We start from the raw sequence: 13,876 nt of genomic DNA, 5'->3' as shown, positions 1-13,876 counted from the left end.
AAAACCATTTCCCATCCTATTTATTTCCACTTTCCAATAACTTTTGCACATGGCTGATGGCACCAGCTCAGACCCAAATCATCGGCAAATGTGCCACTCACCAGAGGAGAGGTCAAAGGCCGGGAAAAACCCCACAAGCAGGAGCCACGGGCTGACCACAGGCCCCGCAGAGGGCAGTCAGGAAACCACAGGGGCGGGAATGGCACCAGCATCCAGCCCTGCAGGGGTGGCAGACCCTGTGTGGTTCTGCTGCTGGGCTGCCACGAGCGCCCAGTGCTGCGGTGTCTGGCTGGCTCCGCTGAGCACCCATCCCAGCCAGCCTCGGGTTTCAGCGGGAAGCACAAGAACCCTCCACATGGCAGAGGCAAGGTCACCTCTGCTGCCTTTACCTCCTCTAGATCTGACAAACAAGCATTGCATTTAAAACATCCCCTCCAGGCTGGCAGCTTTGCAAGAAGATGCTGCTGAGCGGACCGTGGAGAGTGGTGAACGAAACCCTACGGGGCTCTGTCATGGCTACGGCCAAGTCTTACCAGTCCTCGTGGCACAGTTCCCGTTGCATCAGTAGAGGCCTGCCCCGGCTGCACAGCCCACAGGCAGCGGCTGAGGGGAGCTCGGGGGCTGGCTGCGCCGCCGGAGGGAGCCTCGGCCGCGGGGCTGATGGGGATACCCGGGCCCGGGGCTGAGCGGGAGCGGGAAGTGGAAGGGCCGCCCCTCCCTCACCGCCACGGGCCTGACCGCGCGGGGCGCTGCCCGGGCGCCCAAGCCGCGCCCCGCGACGCCACCCCGGCCCACGTGACGAGGGCTGACCTATCCCCGCCGCAGCCCTCGCGCGGCGGCGGCCGCGAGGCCGCGTCCCCCTCAGTGCACCGCCCCCCGCCCCTGGGGAAAACCGGTGGGGAGGCGGTGGGACGCCGGAGTTTATTATAAAAAAAAAGCAGATGGGTGAGTTACAGGAACAAACAGGATCTGTCATGTATTTAGAGCTGCGAACGGCCCTGAAGGCAGGGAGAGCTCTTTCTGTGGCAGCGGGGCAGCTAAGGAATGTCCTGGTCACTGGACAGAGACCCCCTGTGCCCTCGGTGCTCATTCCGAGACCCTCGGGGCCAGCCCGGACTGGGGGAGAGTTTATTCCTTGTCCCCAGAGAACTGCACTTGTTCCCCAGCAGCTACAAAGCTGGGGAGCTGGAAAGGGACAGGGAACGGGCAAAACACTTGAGCCTACATGGGGGAAAACCCTGTGGGACCTTGTTCCCTGGGTTTAACTGTGCCCCTGTTCCATGGCAGGGTGCAACGTTGCTGTCCTTGCCCTTACGCTCTGGCAAGGCTGCACAGGGAGCTTGGGCACAAAAGCTCAGAGGAGTTTGATGTTCCAGGGAGAACTCACAGCAAGCTCAAGGTGTTGTCCAACTGTTCCAGAAACCCTCCCAGCAGGGAAGCTCCATCATCAGACAAGGAAGGTATCGGGGTCTCCCAGAGCTTGGGGCCAGGACTCCATAGCCTGCACTGTGCACAAGAGGACTAAATAGCCCTCCTAGTCCTTCCTGAGTCCCAAATCTACAAATCCTTCCCCACTTCACTCTCCCCTTCTATTCTTGTGGTTCGCACAGTGCTGTTGCTTCACTGGTGTGTCAATCACCATGGAGGTACAGCGTGAGGCCAACCGCACTGGGTCAGGCCAGGGGCCATGCAGTCCACAGTGGAGGCCTGCAGAGAACCCGAGCAGATCTAGATAAGCCGCTCCCCCACTCCCAGCACCCGCAGCCAGGAACCAGAGCCAGAGAAACTATGTTTAACAGCATCTGGTGAATTGTCCTCCTATGGAGTCACTAATCACATCCAAAGGTGGGTGAACTTGTGCCCTGGCACAGAGCTCCAACCAAGGGAGAGAGCGCAGTTTGTCCTGTCCCTCATTCCTTGTCTTGGAACAAGCTCTCACCCCAGGGTGGGTACCTTCCCCCTGATTCCATAGCAACCTAATTCTTTAAAAGCCTTTAAAAGACATGCAGGTAAATGATATTGATCACATCACCTTGTAATGACCAAAACACCTCTCCCAGCAGTGAGGAGCACACATTCTCCTGTGCCAGGCAGGTCTGAGAACACGCAGAAACGGGCATACAGCCCTGCTTACATGTCAATGAATCACCTTGAGCTACTTGAGATTTAAGATGCTGCAGCAAACAGAGCAACTATACCAACTACTTACTATAGCAGAGAGAGAAAAAAAGAAATAGCTACCCTTGCAGGGAGCTGAACCGCAGAGTTACACATACAGACCAGCTCCCAGGACCCCTCCACCCACAAACAGAACAAAGACCTCTGCCGCAGGATCCACAGCCAGCCCAGGCAGATATGATGAAATGGATGGAAACGCCCCATGCCCAGTCAGGAAGACATACTTCCCTCAGGCTGCTCTTCTCACACATAGATCCAGTGCTCGGCCGTGTCCTCCCAGCAAGTCAGCTCCTCTGGGCGGAACCAGAGGGAGATCTCCTGCCGGGCACTCTCAACCGAGTCGCTGCCGTGGATCACATTCCTGTGGGGAAGAAGAAAGGGATCAGCTGGGACTAAGCAGAGAAAGGCAGGAGAAGGAAGCTGCTGTTTGGAAAATTTCATCTTGACCAATTAAACCCACTCAGCCAGTCATATCCTACAACGTTCTTTCCAACCTTCTCCTCCTCCTTCCAGCTCAGGGGCTGTTCGTGGTTACGCTGAGCATGGCTTAGGTCATGGATGTGCAGGAGCTGTCAGTTCCCAGCACTCCTTCCTCCTTTGAGGAGGAACCATCTGTTTGCTACAGAGAGAAGGAGCTACAAGTGCCTGTTGATCTGGGGTTTGCCTCAGTTTTATGTCAGCAATTCAAGTTTTGCCTCCAGATTTCCCCTCTTCCTTCTGTCAAAGTAGGTCCTACAAAGCAGGTTTGGTATCAGACACCAAGGAACAGAAACCTAATCCCAGAGGGTTCAGTAAAAGTGGTGTCTACCACAACCCAGGCTGCAGCCACCCAAGGTCACAGCTGGTGGATCTTCACAGGTGAAGAGCCCTAGCACATGCAGATCTCCCACTTGGCTTTCATTGCAGACTCAGATGCCCGGTGAACTTGGAGCAGCTCTCCAGGTGCCCTGCTCCCCCAAGAAAGGGCTGAGAGGGCTCTTCCCTCCCTATTCACAGTTTGACAGTCCTGATTCCCCAGAGCAAAAGACAAGCAAACCCCACCTGCTTTCAAAAGAGAAGGCCTCAGGAGGCAGACACAAAGCCAGGCTCTTCCATCTAGCAAAGCCAACCCCAGGAGGCAGAGGTCAGCACCTCCTGCCAGGGCTGCTCCGCAAGCTGTCAGAGGGAGACAGCTCTGATCAGTGCACAGAGGGAGCAGCTGTGCTCTGCGGGTGCAGACTTGTGTGCCTTGGGCAGGCCTCACACAGGAATGCCTGGACAGGACACCCTGAAATACGGAGGGAACAAAAAGCCAAAGCTCTCACTTGCTGACTTCAACGCAGAAGTCTCCTCGGATGGTACCAGGCCTGGATTCGGCTGGGTTAGTCTCCCCAATCATTGTACGAACTGTCTTGATCACATCCAGGCCCTGCCAGACCTGCATAACAGCAAAACAAGAGTCAGCTTCCAAAACTCCCCAAGCAGGTCCTATCAACTGTCCTCTAAATTTCCCATCTGATCCATCTGGGTGAGAGACAGGAAAGGGTCTCTCTGTAAACAGTCTTCAAAAGTTGATTTTGTAAAATAATCAGAATTGTCTGTGGATTTAATTTACTGCAGAAGATGCCCCTGCAGTTCAGTACTGCTTCAAGAGGCCCTCTGAAAAGAGGGGCTGCTTCATTTCCATTGTACCACAAGCCAATGCTGCTTAAACATTGCACTTACTCCCTGTTCCTTGCTTCTGGAGGACGTGGCCAGCACTCACCATGGCCACCACGGGCCCGGAGCTCATGTACTTCACCAACTGGCTGTAGAAGGGACGGTCACGAAGGGCAGTGTAGTGCTCTTTCAGCAGCTCCTCTGAGGCCTGAGCACAAAGAGCACAAAGCTTAGTCTGCTCTGAGCAAGGCAGGGATTTGGGCAAGGTCTACACCTGGACAGCGCATGTTATAATTAAGCTCCTGCCCAGATGCCTGCTTCCAGGAGTGAAATGGCTTAAGTTTGCTGAAGCCTCACACAGGGAGGGGAAAAGTTCTTAGGTCAGAGGAGCAACACTAGCCAGTACAAGAGCCCTGGAGTAGGGCCACAGCAAAGGGCAGGCACCCTCCCGCAGGGGGAATCACTCCTCCAGAAGGAATTTCAGCAACTGAGCACAAACACCCCTCTGACCTGCGAGGATCTGGTGCCCAAATGACAACAGCAGGGGCTGGGAGCAGGCAGAAACCTCGGGTCTACCACCTTGCTCTGGCCCGAGCCCCTCGGCACCAGGGGACCCCCTGCCCAGCAGCAGCGATATTGCTCACCTGCAGCAGCTTCAGCCCCACCAGCTGCAGGCCCTTCCTCTCGAACCGCCGGATGATCTCCCCGACCAGGTGCCGTTGGACTCCGTCGGGTTTGATGGCCACGAAGGTGCGTTCATTAGCCCCGCTGGAAGCTGTAAGGAGAGAGCCGAGGCGTGAGGAGTGGGTAAGGAGACCAACCCCAGCCCTCGGCGGTGGCGGGGACCGGGGCAGGGGGGCCCGTCGCAGCCCCCGGGAGACGGAGGGAGTCCTGTCCCGCACCGCTCTGGAAGAGGCCGGCGAAGAGCCCCAGCACCAGGCAGATCATGGCGGCGGCGCCGCCCCTCTCTCCCAGCGCCCCTGAGCCCGCCCCCGACCGGAACGATCGTGCCGGAGCTGGAGGAACGGCGGGGCCGATAGAGGGTTGCGCTGCCCCCGTTCCCACTGTAGTGGGCGGGGCCTGGCACCTCCCGGCCGCCGGTGCTCAGCCGTGGCTAAGACAGGGCAGCGCGGCCCGGGGTTTGCGGCCCGGCGAGCCGCCACCTGGGCGGTCTCTGAGGCGGAGCCCGGGAGCGAGCCTGAGCTCTGCGGCCCTGCTGTGGCGGCGGCGGCCGGCTCCCCTCCGGCGGCGGGCCCGGCAGGCCGGCCGAGGCGGTGGAGGGCCCCCGGGGAGGCCGCGGCCAGGAGGCGGGAGCGGCGGAAGGAGCGGGAGGCGCTGGAGAAGCGGCAGCGGCGTGGCGGTTCCTGCGGCCGGAGCGGTGCCTGCGGCTGATGGAGGTGTGCGCCGACCCAGGTGGGCGGCGGGGCGCAGGGAGGCCGAACCGCCGAGGGGGCCCGGCTGGGACAGCCTCCGGGCTGCGTCGCGGTCCCCTCTGAGCCCCTACTGAGCTGTTCCGGGGCCGCTGGCCTGGGGCCCACGCAGCCCCCTGGGCGTTCATTAGGCTCGTTTGGCCTCCTTCTCTCTGTCTTTGCTGTCATGACTGTAGGCTAGCTGCGGTGGGCAGCTGCTGTGCTCCCTGCCTCACTGCTGAGCATCCCAGAAGGAGGACCAACCTTTCCAGCTCTGGGGCTGACAGGCCCAGGCTGGCACCTCTGGAAAATGAGCTCCTAACTTCTCCAGGCCTTGTGCTGAAGCAGAGGGGCAGTGCTTCAGCCCCAGAGGGCTCTGGGAGCTCATCTTTATAGAGCCTGTGTTTCTGATGTAGTTCTGTGGCAGCGGGCTCCCACCCTTTAATTCACTCCCATCCACAAGGGTAGATATGAAGAGAGAACAAGACCTGCAGTCCCGAGCTCGACCACCCGCTCAGGCTGAGCGATGTTACCTGCTGTCTGGGACTCGCTTCTTGAGACAGCTCCAAGACAAGCCTCTGGAAATACCAGCACCTGAAATACCTTCTCCAGATGCCACACAGAGGGCTGGGTCTGCTTCCAGAGCTGCTCTGCCTGGTCAGGGAGGATGTTCAGGGTATCAGGACCCTGTAGGTTGCAGCACGGAGCTCTGCTGGCAGAAAATGAGGTGGCTTATTCTATGGCACTGGCCACCAGTGTATTCTTGGGATCCTGGCCCTTTCCTGGCACTCACAAGCACTGCTGTCAATCATCTGACACACCTGACTGCCTGGAGTGTGTTTCTAATCCCCCATCCTGGGGGGAGCGGGCCTGCCGGCCCGTTCCTCACCCAGCAGCTTGCCTGGGCAGCCCAGGGTCACTGGGTGAGTTTCCCTGTCTGGGGCCAAATGGCCAGTACAATGAGGGTGATGCTTCATCCTGGTCCCCAGCACCTTGAATCCAAGCTGCAGCTCATCCTTGTGCATGTGCAATTAGAGCCGTATGCATTGTATCTTGAATTGCTCTGTTAGTTAGCATCTGTCATGCACTACTCTCTGCTAATTATATTATCCTTATAGTAAGTGTTCACTGCTAATTGCTAGCAGCAAGAGCATGTCCAAAGAAGGGCCTGAAGCTGGGGAAGGGTCTGGAGAGCAGGTCTTATGAGGAGAGGTTGAGGGAACTGGGGTGGTTTAGTCTGAAGAAGAGGAGGCTCGGGGGAGACCTTCTCACTCTCTACAGCTACCTGAAAGGAGGTTGTAGTGAGGTGAGGGTTGGTCCCTTATACCAAGTAACAAGTGATAGGACGAGAGGAAATGGCCTCAAGCTGTCAGGGGAGGTTTAGGTTGGATATTAGGAAAAATGTCTTTACTGGAAGAGTGGTCAGGCATTGGAACAGGCTGCCCTAAGAGGTGGTGGAGTCACCATCCCTGGAGGTGTTCAAAAAACATGTAGATGTGGTACTTCAAGGCATGGTTTAGGAGTCCTGTTGGTGTTGGGTTGATGGTTGGACTTGATGATCCTAGAGGTCTCTTCCAACCTTAAAGATTCTGTGATTCTATGTATTTTAAGCATATGTGTTTTGTATCCTTAAACATTCTGTTTAGAGACTTGTTGGTCTGCTCACTCTCTTCCATGCGGGTCCTGGGTAGGTTCTCTCAGTTCTCTGGATGGCAGGGATCCAGATGCTTTATCCAACATGGTTTTCAGTAACTTATTACCATGTTTGCACCAGTAAAATAATTAGAGGTCATATTTTGGTGGTCTGTAGCACACTTTGCCTGAGGAAGACTGCCTCTGCTCCAATGCAGGCTTTTTGTTGTGCTTATTATCCTGTCGGTAGGAAAGTGTGGGATAAATGCTGTCTCCTGTTCTGTTGTGGAACTTGCTGTGAAGTCATGGGTACAGCTGTTGCTTGGGAGGTGGTGGAGGTTCTAGAAGTGTATTTTCTTGGCCTTTTTTCAGGTGAGTAGTCCTGTCTGAGTGGGGTCAGCCTGCTAAGGTATGCTGGCTGGTGTGATGCACAGCCTGCCAGAGAAAATACCATGTGATTTTTAATTTTAAAAACTCCACTGTGGCGATTATATTGGCACCCACTGAGTCTTCAGAGTTTCTTTCTGTCCCTGGGTTTCACATTCCCTTCTGCCCCGGTGCTAATCAGTTTAGCTCTTGCTCCTCTCTTCTGCCCCGTTCCTGCCTAGGTCTCAACTCTGCTCCTGCCTTCCCAACCCTCCTCTCCACCCCTCACCTCACTACACCAGCTGGAGGCTTTTCTCCCCTTGCTGATGCCAGCAGAGGGAGTGCAGGCAGCATGGAGGAGTGCTCTGCCTGTCCTGTGCCACCAGCACCCAGCCCTGTGCCCTGAGGTCTGTCCTGCCTTGGGGAGCAGCCTGGGGCTGGGCTGGGCAGTCCCACTGGCAAAGCTCCCTCCCCAAACAAGGTGTTGGTACTTTTAACATTGACAAGCAGGATGTTGTTAACTCTCCCATTGCATTCTTAGAAATAGCTGTACTATTTTGTTGAAACATCTCAAATTCAGTCTAGGGCAGGTACCTGTCAAAGAAAACAGTCCAAACATTTGATTTGAGAAAGTTACAGACAGCTGTAAGGAAAGTGCCTAATGGATGGTGTCAGCTTACATTAGCTGTGATTGACAGATCATGCAGAGCCACTAATTAAGAGCACATTCTCTGTGGGCTCCCCAGTGATGTCCACATGTGTGTCCAGCCTGGCTGCAGGAGTGATGGGAAGAGGGCTGAAGTGAGTGTTGAGGGAGGTGTGTCAGGGCTGTGCACAGGTGGTGGCACCCAGCTCCCAAGCTACAAATTGTTCAGGCTGTTGAATAATTTCAGTCTTCTTCCACACAGAGAGAAAGATATTTCAAAAATAATTAAGTTTCTACAAATTTAATAAAATTTGTCCATAGGGGGAACAGAAGAGCCAGCTTGGAAAGTTTGCCTTCAGTAACCTAGAATGTGCAAGCTGATTTAGAGTCATTGTGGCAAATCATCTGTCACTGTCCAGGTATTTGGCTGGAGTGAAGGAGGACACCTATAAAGGTGCCTGCAGAGATGGTCAATGATGAAGTCAATAACTCAGTCAGCAATCCAGCCAGCAAGCGCATGTGCTGTAGGAAGCCAGAATTCCTTGTTTTCCACTTGTGTTTTTATTGGTATTGATTAAAGCTGATGAAATACTTCTTTTTCTCACGTCAGGATTGTTCTGTCCTCCTCCACAGGTCTCCTCAAAGATCCTGGCTCAGACACTTGGGTGGAGGTTTTAAGTTCCTTGGACTGTAAATATTCTTTTGAGCCTCAGGCAATTCCCTGCAGCATAATCTGGAAGAGAAACATGCCAAGCACCCTTCTACTCCAGTGAGTCCTTCTCATCTTCTCTGTACATGTAAGCTGGCAACTGATGGGCTGTGAGGAGAAAGCTTTGACTTGCCTCTAGGCTGGGCATTGGAGCCTCAGAAACACTGATTACTAGTGACCAGCTAGCTTGGGGAATGGAGCTGGGTGTGATTCTTATGCAGATTATTCCAAAGCCAATGTCTTTTAAACATCATCTCATAGGTTTAGGCAGGCACTTGTCTAGGGTGAGCCTGGGGAACCTGTAATAAGCAAGAATGAGACCACTACAAGTCACTGACCCGGAGGTTTCGCTTGGGTACTCAGCAGCATTTCCAGCGTAGATTCTGCACATGGCATGCTGCTGTGGGGAAGAGCTACACCTCTGGGAGAGGCTGGGGAAACTTGCTGCAGGGCCTCTCATTCAGAAAGCCAAATGGTTGCTTCTTGGAACCCAAAAGAGCAGGTACCTTCTGGTACAACATACATTCCCATTTCAGTTTGGTTTCAGAAGGTTCTCTGTCAAACAGTATCCACATGGCAGTGGAGGCTGAGTTAGGCTGTTCTGGTGCTCACCCCCACTACAGGAATTTCAGGCGGAGGCAGAATTCTATTTTTGCTGTTGCTGGATAAAACATTGCGGATACTGTGGTTGTATAATAGACTACAGATAACGTAGGTGCAAATAATGTGATCATATAACAGGGTGTGCAGTGCAGACAAAGCTGTTCTGTGTCCTTTCATCTTAGTTAGCAACTTCAGCGGTTGTCACTGCTGTCCTTGCTGGCTATTTCTGCACCTTCAGTCATCTGCTTGTTCAGGGAGGGTTTTCACCTTTCAGTTCAGTTGTGGTCTTCCACTAGCCTACTATTGATGTAGCCTTGTGCATGTTAGTGCCTCTTGCAGTATGGGCTCTTCATGGATGGAGACTTGCTGTCTGCTTTTATGCTGGACCTCTGCTTGTGTTGGAAATTATTTCTTCTTCTTAGGATGGATCGATGGTGAAGACTGAAGAGGAGAAAGAGGTGTTGGTGTTGGTAGAGCCAGAAGATTTTCTTAAGTGCCTCTTTTCCCTAAGCCAGGTGATACAGATCTCTGAACCAGACCTACACAGAGTGCTCTACAGCAGAGTCACTTTGCATGGGGAACATGGAAGGGGAGGGAGGGTTCCCTCAAAACTGCCCTTGCTCCACCCTGAAACAAAGCTGTATTCCTGAGAGCGGTGGTTTGAAAGGGGAGGACTTGTGGGAGAAGCCCCATCTGAGTACAGCAGGAGGTCTTTAGGGATGGTGCACAGAGACCTGCCCTTAACCCTGGGAGAGGATGCTGCTTTCCTCGGAGGGGAGCTAGGCAGGCCAGCCTTGCCTTTCCTTGCACTTAGCTATTCCATTCTCATGGAGTCCATAAAAGATTTGCCTGACAGAAATGTTCAGGGTACACAGCCTTGGAAACACTTTTTTGAAGCAGAGAGATTCGATTTAATTGTCATATGTGTGCAGTCCTACACTGTTTTATTTATACCTGTCTATGCAGCCTGTGCTTCTCCCTGAGAAGTTCTCACACCATCCAGCCCCGTCCAAGACTAAAGAATGACAGGCTAGAATAGGCAGTGTCTGGGAGGAGATCAGTGCTAATGCTCCAGGGAAGAAGGTGAGCCAGAAGAAGCAGCAGAACATTGGCAGATGTGGCATGTTGTGTGTGCACAAAGGCAATGCTCTCAGCTGCAGTCTGGCCTGGCCCAGAGCTGGCTGTTACTCGGGAGGAGATACTGGAGGTAAAACTTCTTACAGTCCATAAAGCTTTACGTTACTTGGGGTTGAGCTGTGTGGAAAAGGCTCCCACTGGTGAGCTCATGTGTGGAAAGAACGCTTTGCCAGGGGAGGTGCTGGCTGTTTTGGATCAGGTTGCATCCGCCTGCATCCTCCTTCACCCTGGCTGATGATGGGATTGAGGAGGGACTGCAGATGTCAAGGCATGGTTTGGAGCCCCTTGTTCATAAGACCCTATTTCAGAGCTGATCCAGCCTCCCTTCCCCAACGCCACCAAGAACTGCCCAGTTAGCTGTGAAAGGAGCTGTTAGTTCTTATTCAGGTCTCTGCTTTGCAGAGCCTGCATCCCACAGCTCAGCAGGAATGCTCCTTGTGATGCTGCAGCAGTCATGAACTAGGTCAAATACGATCTAAACCCTTGCTTGATATCCCTTGAACTAAATTCCTGGCCTGCCTGAGTATGCCCCGAAGGGGGTTATGACTTGCTGGCTTTCTGGGAGCAAAGAAGGATGAACAGGCTTTACTGTGGTACTTTGTAAACAGAGCTAATGCAGGCAGCCTAGCCTCCCTCCCCTTCCAGCCCCAGCCCAGCTTCCTCCTGCTGAGAGACATGTCCTATCCATGCGCTTTCCTTATTCCTCTCACTGGGAGCCTTTGGTGGCCAGAGCTGATGCCAGTGATACTGGCTGAGGGTCAAGGAGCACGAGGGCCTCAGGCTGGCCTGGCTGACACTCACCCTTCTGAGCCTGTCCTTGTCCCGTTGGGTGGTGTGTTATGTATTTCACCTCTGTCACTTCTCCAGGCACTGGTAGTGCTGCAGCTGTGGGGTAGCATCAAAGTCCTGTTCCTAGACACGTGGCAGGATTTGGGCCAGCACGTCTCTGCACTGATGAAGGCTATAGCAAAGTGTCCGTACCAGTGAGTTGTATTGCTGGACTATGTTGTACCCCAAACCCGCAGCTTTGGGAAACCTCAGAGGAAGCTACAGGAATGTTTATCTATGGCTGCCAGTCTGTTCTCGATGCCATCGCCCTAAGGGCCCAGACTTGATGTGCCTCAAGATCATTTTCAGTCTCTGTGCTGATGAAAATCCTCTGTTCTCATGGTGAATGCAGTGGAGATTCAGCTCTAGGAAAGGAGGGAAAATCATGGCCTTAGGAAAACCTTTTCACCAAGGTGTTCTGAAACTTTCCACGGAAGGAAAGAAAATTATGAGGGGGGGGGGAAATATTAGTCCTGGGCAGAAAGAGGTTTTAGAAGGAAGTCCCCTGCTTAATGCTAGGGGAAGGCTGCAGCATTGGGTCTGCAGGCCTGTGCTCAGTGCACACACCAGCCCCAGGTCCTGCTTGCAGCAGTCTGTCTTTCTGCAGGAGGCAGCTGGAGTCGCAGGAGTTGCCTTTCTGCACTGAGGGGGCCTGGGCCAGTGGGCTGTGAGTGGAGGAGGATGGCACAGGGCTTTGGCAGATGTGGAAGAGACCAATCCAGCAGTTTAACGGTCAGCTCTGCAACTGCAGCAGATACAGTGGAAGCATATCTTTCCCCAAGCCTCCTGTTACAGGTAAGCCCTCAAACCTCTTGGTGTCCTGTTAGAAGCTTGGAGGATGCAGGCAGGGACAGGGTGCTACATGCTTCCTCGCTTTTAAAGGTCTTTGTTAAAGTAGCAAACAAGTCCCAGGTATGAAATGGACTCTCCAGAAAGGCGAGGCTTGTCTCCAGATGGGTGTTTGACTTGAACCATCGCTTTGTTTCAGCAGTAGCTACTCACCCCTCCTGCTGGCCCCCATGGGCCTCTGCCTTGGTCTCACCTCACAGGACCTGCTCAAAGCATCTTTGCATTTTTGCTTGGCGATGCATTTGGTTGCTCACCCCAGCCAGTGCAGCTGAGCATTTGTTGCTTGAATCCCACTGCCCTTGTCCAACACAGTTTTGCTTGTTTTTATTCAAAATGGGTGATGTCTCGGGTGGCTGCTGTTACAGTCTGACAGCCCTGCATTGCCCCCAAGCAGAAAACATGTATCACCCCTACAGACTGTAAAGGATTTCCACAAGACACCTAGCTCTCTTCCCACTTGCTGTCACCTGTGGCATACCCCGCCATTTCCTTGCCCTTCTGCTGTCTGATCCTTTGGGGAGCTGATTTAGCTTCCTAAATTCTCCCTCACCGTACTCCCCTTAGCTTTCTGCTGGTTCGTGAGCAAGACTGGCTCAGCAAGGTGTTGGGGGAGCAGAATTACACTAGGATGCTGTCTAACCCTCTGACAGCACCTTAGCCAATTTATGAAGATGCATTTTTATCAGCAAGTGCTTGTTTTTGTGAGCATTAATCACATAAGCTCCTTCCATTAGATCAGGATATGTGACAGAACTTTTTAAAAAGAGTGTCGTGGTCAAACACTCTCATCTGCTTTTTCTTCCCCTGGAGCTTTGATCTCTGTCCCTAGCACAGCCCCTTCGGAAGAAGGGACTTTACAGCTCTCTTCTTGTACACTGGAGGGACAAAACACAACTCCAAGTGTGTGTGAGGTCTGTTTCCAAGTGATAGATCTTCTGGGTTTTATCCCCTGGTTCTGGTATGTTTGGATGAAGGCTTAGTCATGGATCCTCTCTGTAACAATGGGATTGAGCCTTGCAGGGGAGGTTGGAGTCTTCTCTTAGAGTATCTGTTTTAATGGCTTCCTCCTCTTGTGTCCTCTTCCTCCTCCTCAAAGGCCTACAAAGCATGCAGCACAGAAGATGAAAAACTACTTCTGCTGAGTGACATCCCAGTGAAGCTGGATGTCAGCAGGAAAGACTGCTGTGTTGGGCCAGACTTATCCTGCCGCATCTACCTCTTCACGGTATCCACTGATCCTGACCTTGTCCTGGACTTGAGCACACAGAGGGACCGTGGGATGTGGTGGTCAGCCTCACTGTCTTATCTGCCATGACTCGGCAGCAGCTGAGCTGCTGCTGGCACGGCAGTGCTGCTGGGAGCCCGGCTAGGGGGAGCACCTGATTCTGTTTCAGAACAGAGACCTGCACATCAATAAATGTCTTGTTACAGATGCTTTCTTCAGCCTCTTGGCTCTCCTTTCCTCTTTTAGCTGCCCCAGCTTTCTATCCCCCTGGCTGGAGAGCAAGCAGCCTGTCTCCTGAGGGAGCTAAGGAATGGTTGGAACGGGGGCTGGATGTGAAAGGGTTAGTGAGCTGTCCCCGAGCATCACAGGATCAGCTCCTCTGCTGAGACAGCTGCTTGGAGTCTGTCCTGCACTGCCTTTCAGGTGAGTTGTTGAACGAGCCATGTATTTTCTGTAGCGTGTCCTGAATTTTAACATCCTGCTCTCCACTGGCTCTTTTTCACTCAGAAATAGCTGCAGCCAGGCCAGCAGGGGTCAGGGACCCCCCAGTGCCTGAGGATTTGGTATTGTCATTGTGGAAGACTCCAATTAGCACAGAAACCACTGAACCGCCTCCCATGAACCAGCCAACTCACTGGCTCAAAGCAACACCAACT

General features: G+C 53.5%; 2 protein-coding genes across 2 annotated transcripts; one reads left to right on the top strand and one right to left on the bottom strand.

Annotated features, from left to right (window-relative positions):
• Nucleotides 1-2,016: 2,016 nt before the first annotated feature.
• On the bottom strand, nucleotides 2,017-4,966 carry NME3 (NME/NM23 nucleoside diphosphate kinase 3). The gene is made up of 5 exons (XM_064462178.1): nucleotides 4,719-4,966; nucleotides 4,461-4,591; nucleotides 3,923-4,024; nucleotides 3,483-3,595; nucleotides 2,017-2,539 (listed from the first exon to the last, which is right to left on the bottom strand). The coding sequence occupies exons 1-5, from the start codon at nucleotides 4,762-4,764 to the stop codon at nucleotides 2,422-2,424; spliced, it is 510 nt and encodes a 169-aa protein (XP_064318248.1). The 5' UTR covers nucleotides 4,765-4,966; the 3' UTR covers nucleotides 2,017-2,421.
• A 64-nt stretch (nucleotides 4,967-5,030) lies between these two features.
• Nucleotides 5,031-13,430, top strand: EME2 (essential meiotic structure-specific endonuclease subunit 2). Its single transcript, XM_064462175.1, is given in 7 exon segments — nucleotides 5,031-5,213; nucleotides 8,503-8,638; nucleotides 9,604-9,696; nucleotides 11,186-11,301; nucleotides 11,754-11,876; nucleotides 11,878-11,941; nucleotides 13,092-13,430. Coding segments are annotated over 5 exon segments (606 nt in total). The 5' UTR covers nucleotides 5,031-5,213; nucleotides 8,503-8,638; nucleotides 9,604-9,612; the 3' UTR covers nucleotides 13,311-13,430.
• The last annotated feature ends 446 nt before the right edge of the window (nucleotides 13,431-13,876 follow it).

The sequence above is a fragment of the Phalacrocorax carbo genome, chromosome 10, assembly GCF_963921805.1.
Source record: "Phalacrocorax carbo chromosome 10, bPhaCar2.1, whole genome shotgun sequence".
Taxonomy (NCBI): Eukaryota; Metazoa; Chordata; class Aves; order Suliformes; family Phalacrocoracidae; genus Phalacrocorax; species Phalacrocorax carbo.
Note: the sequence above shows the minus strand (reverse complement) of the source record. Positions and strands in the feature narration are given on the sequence as shown.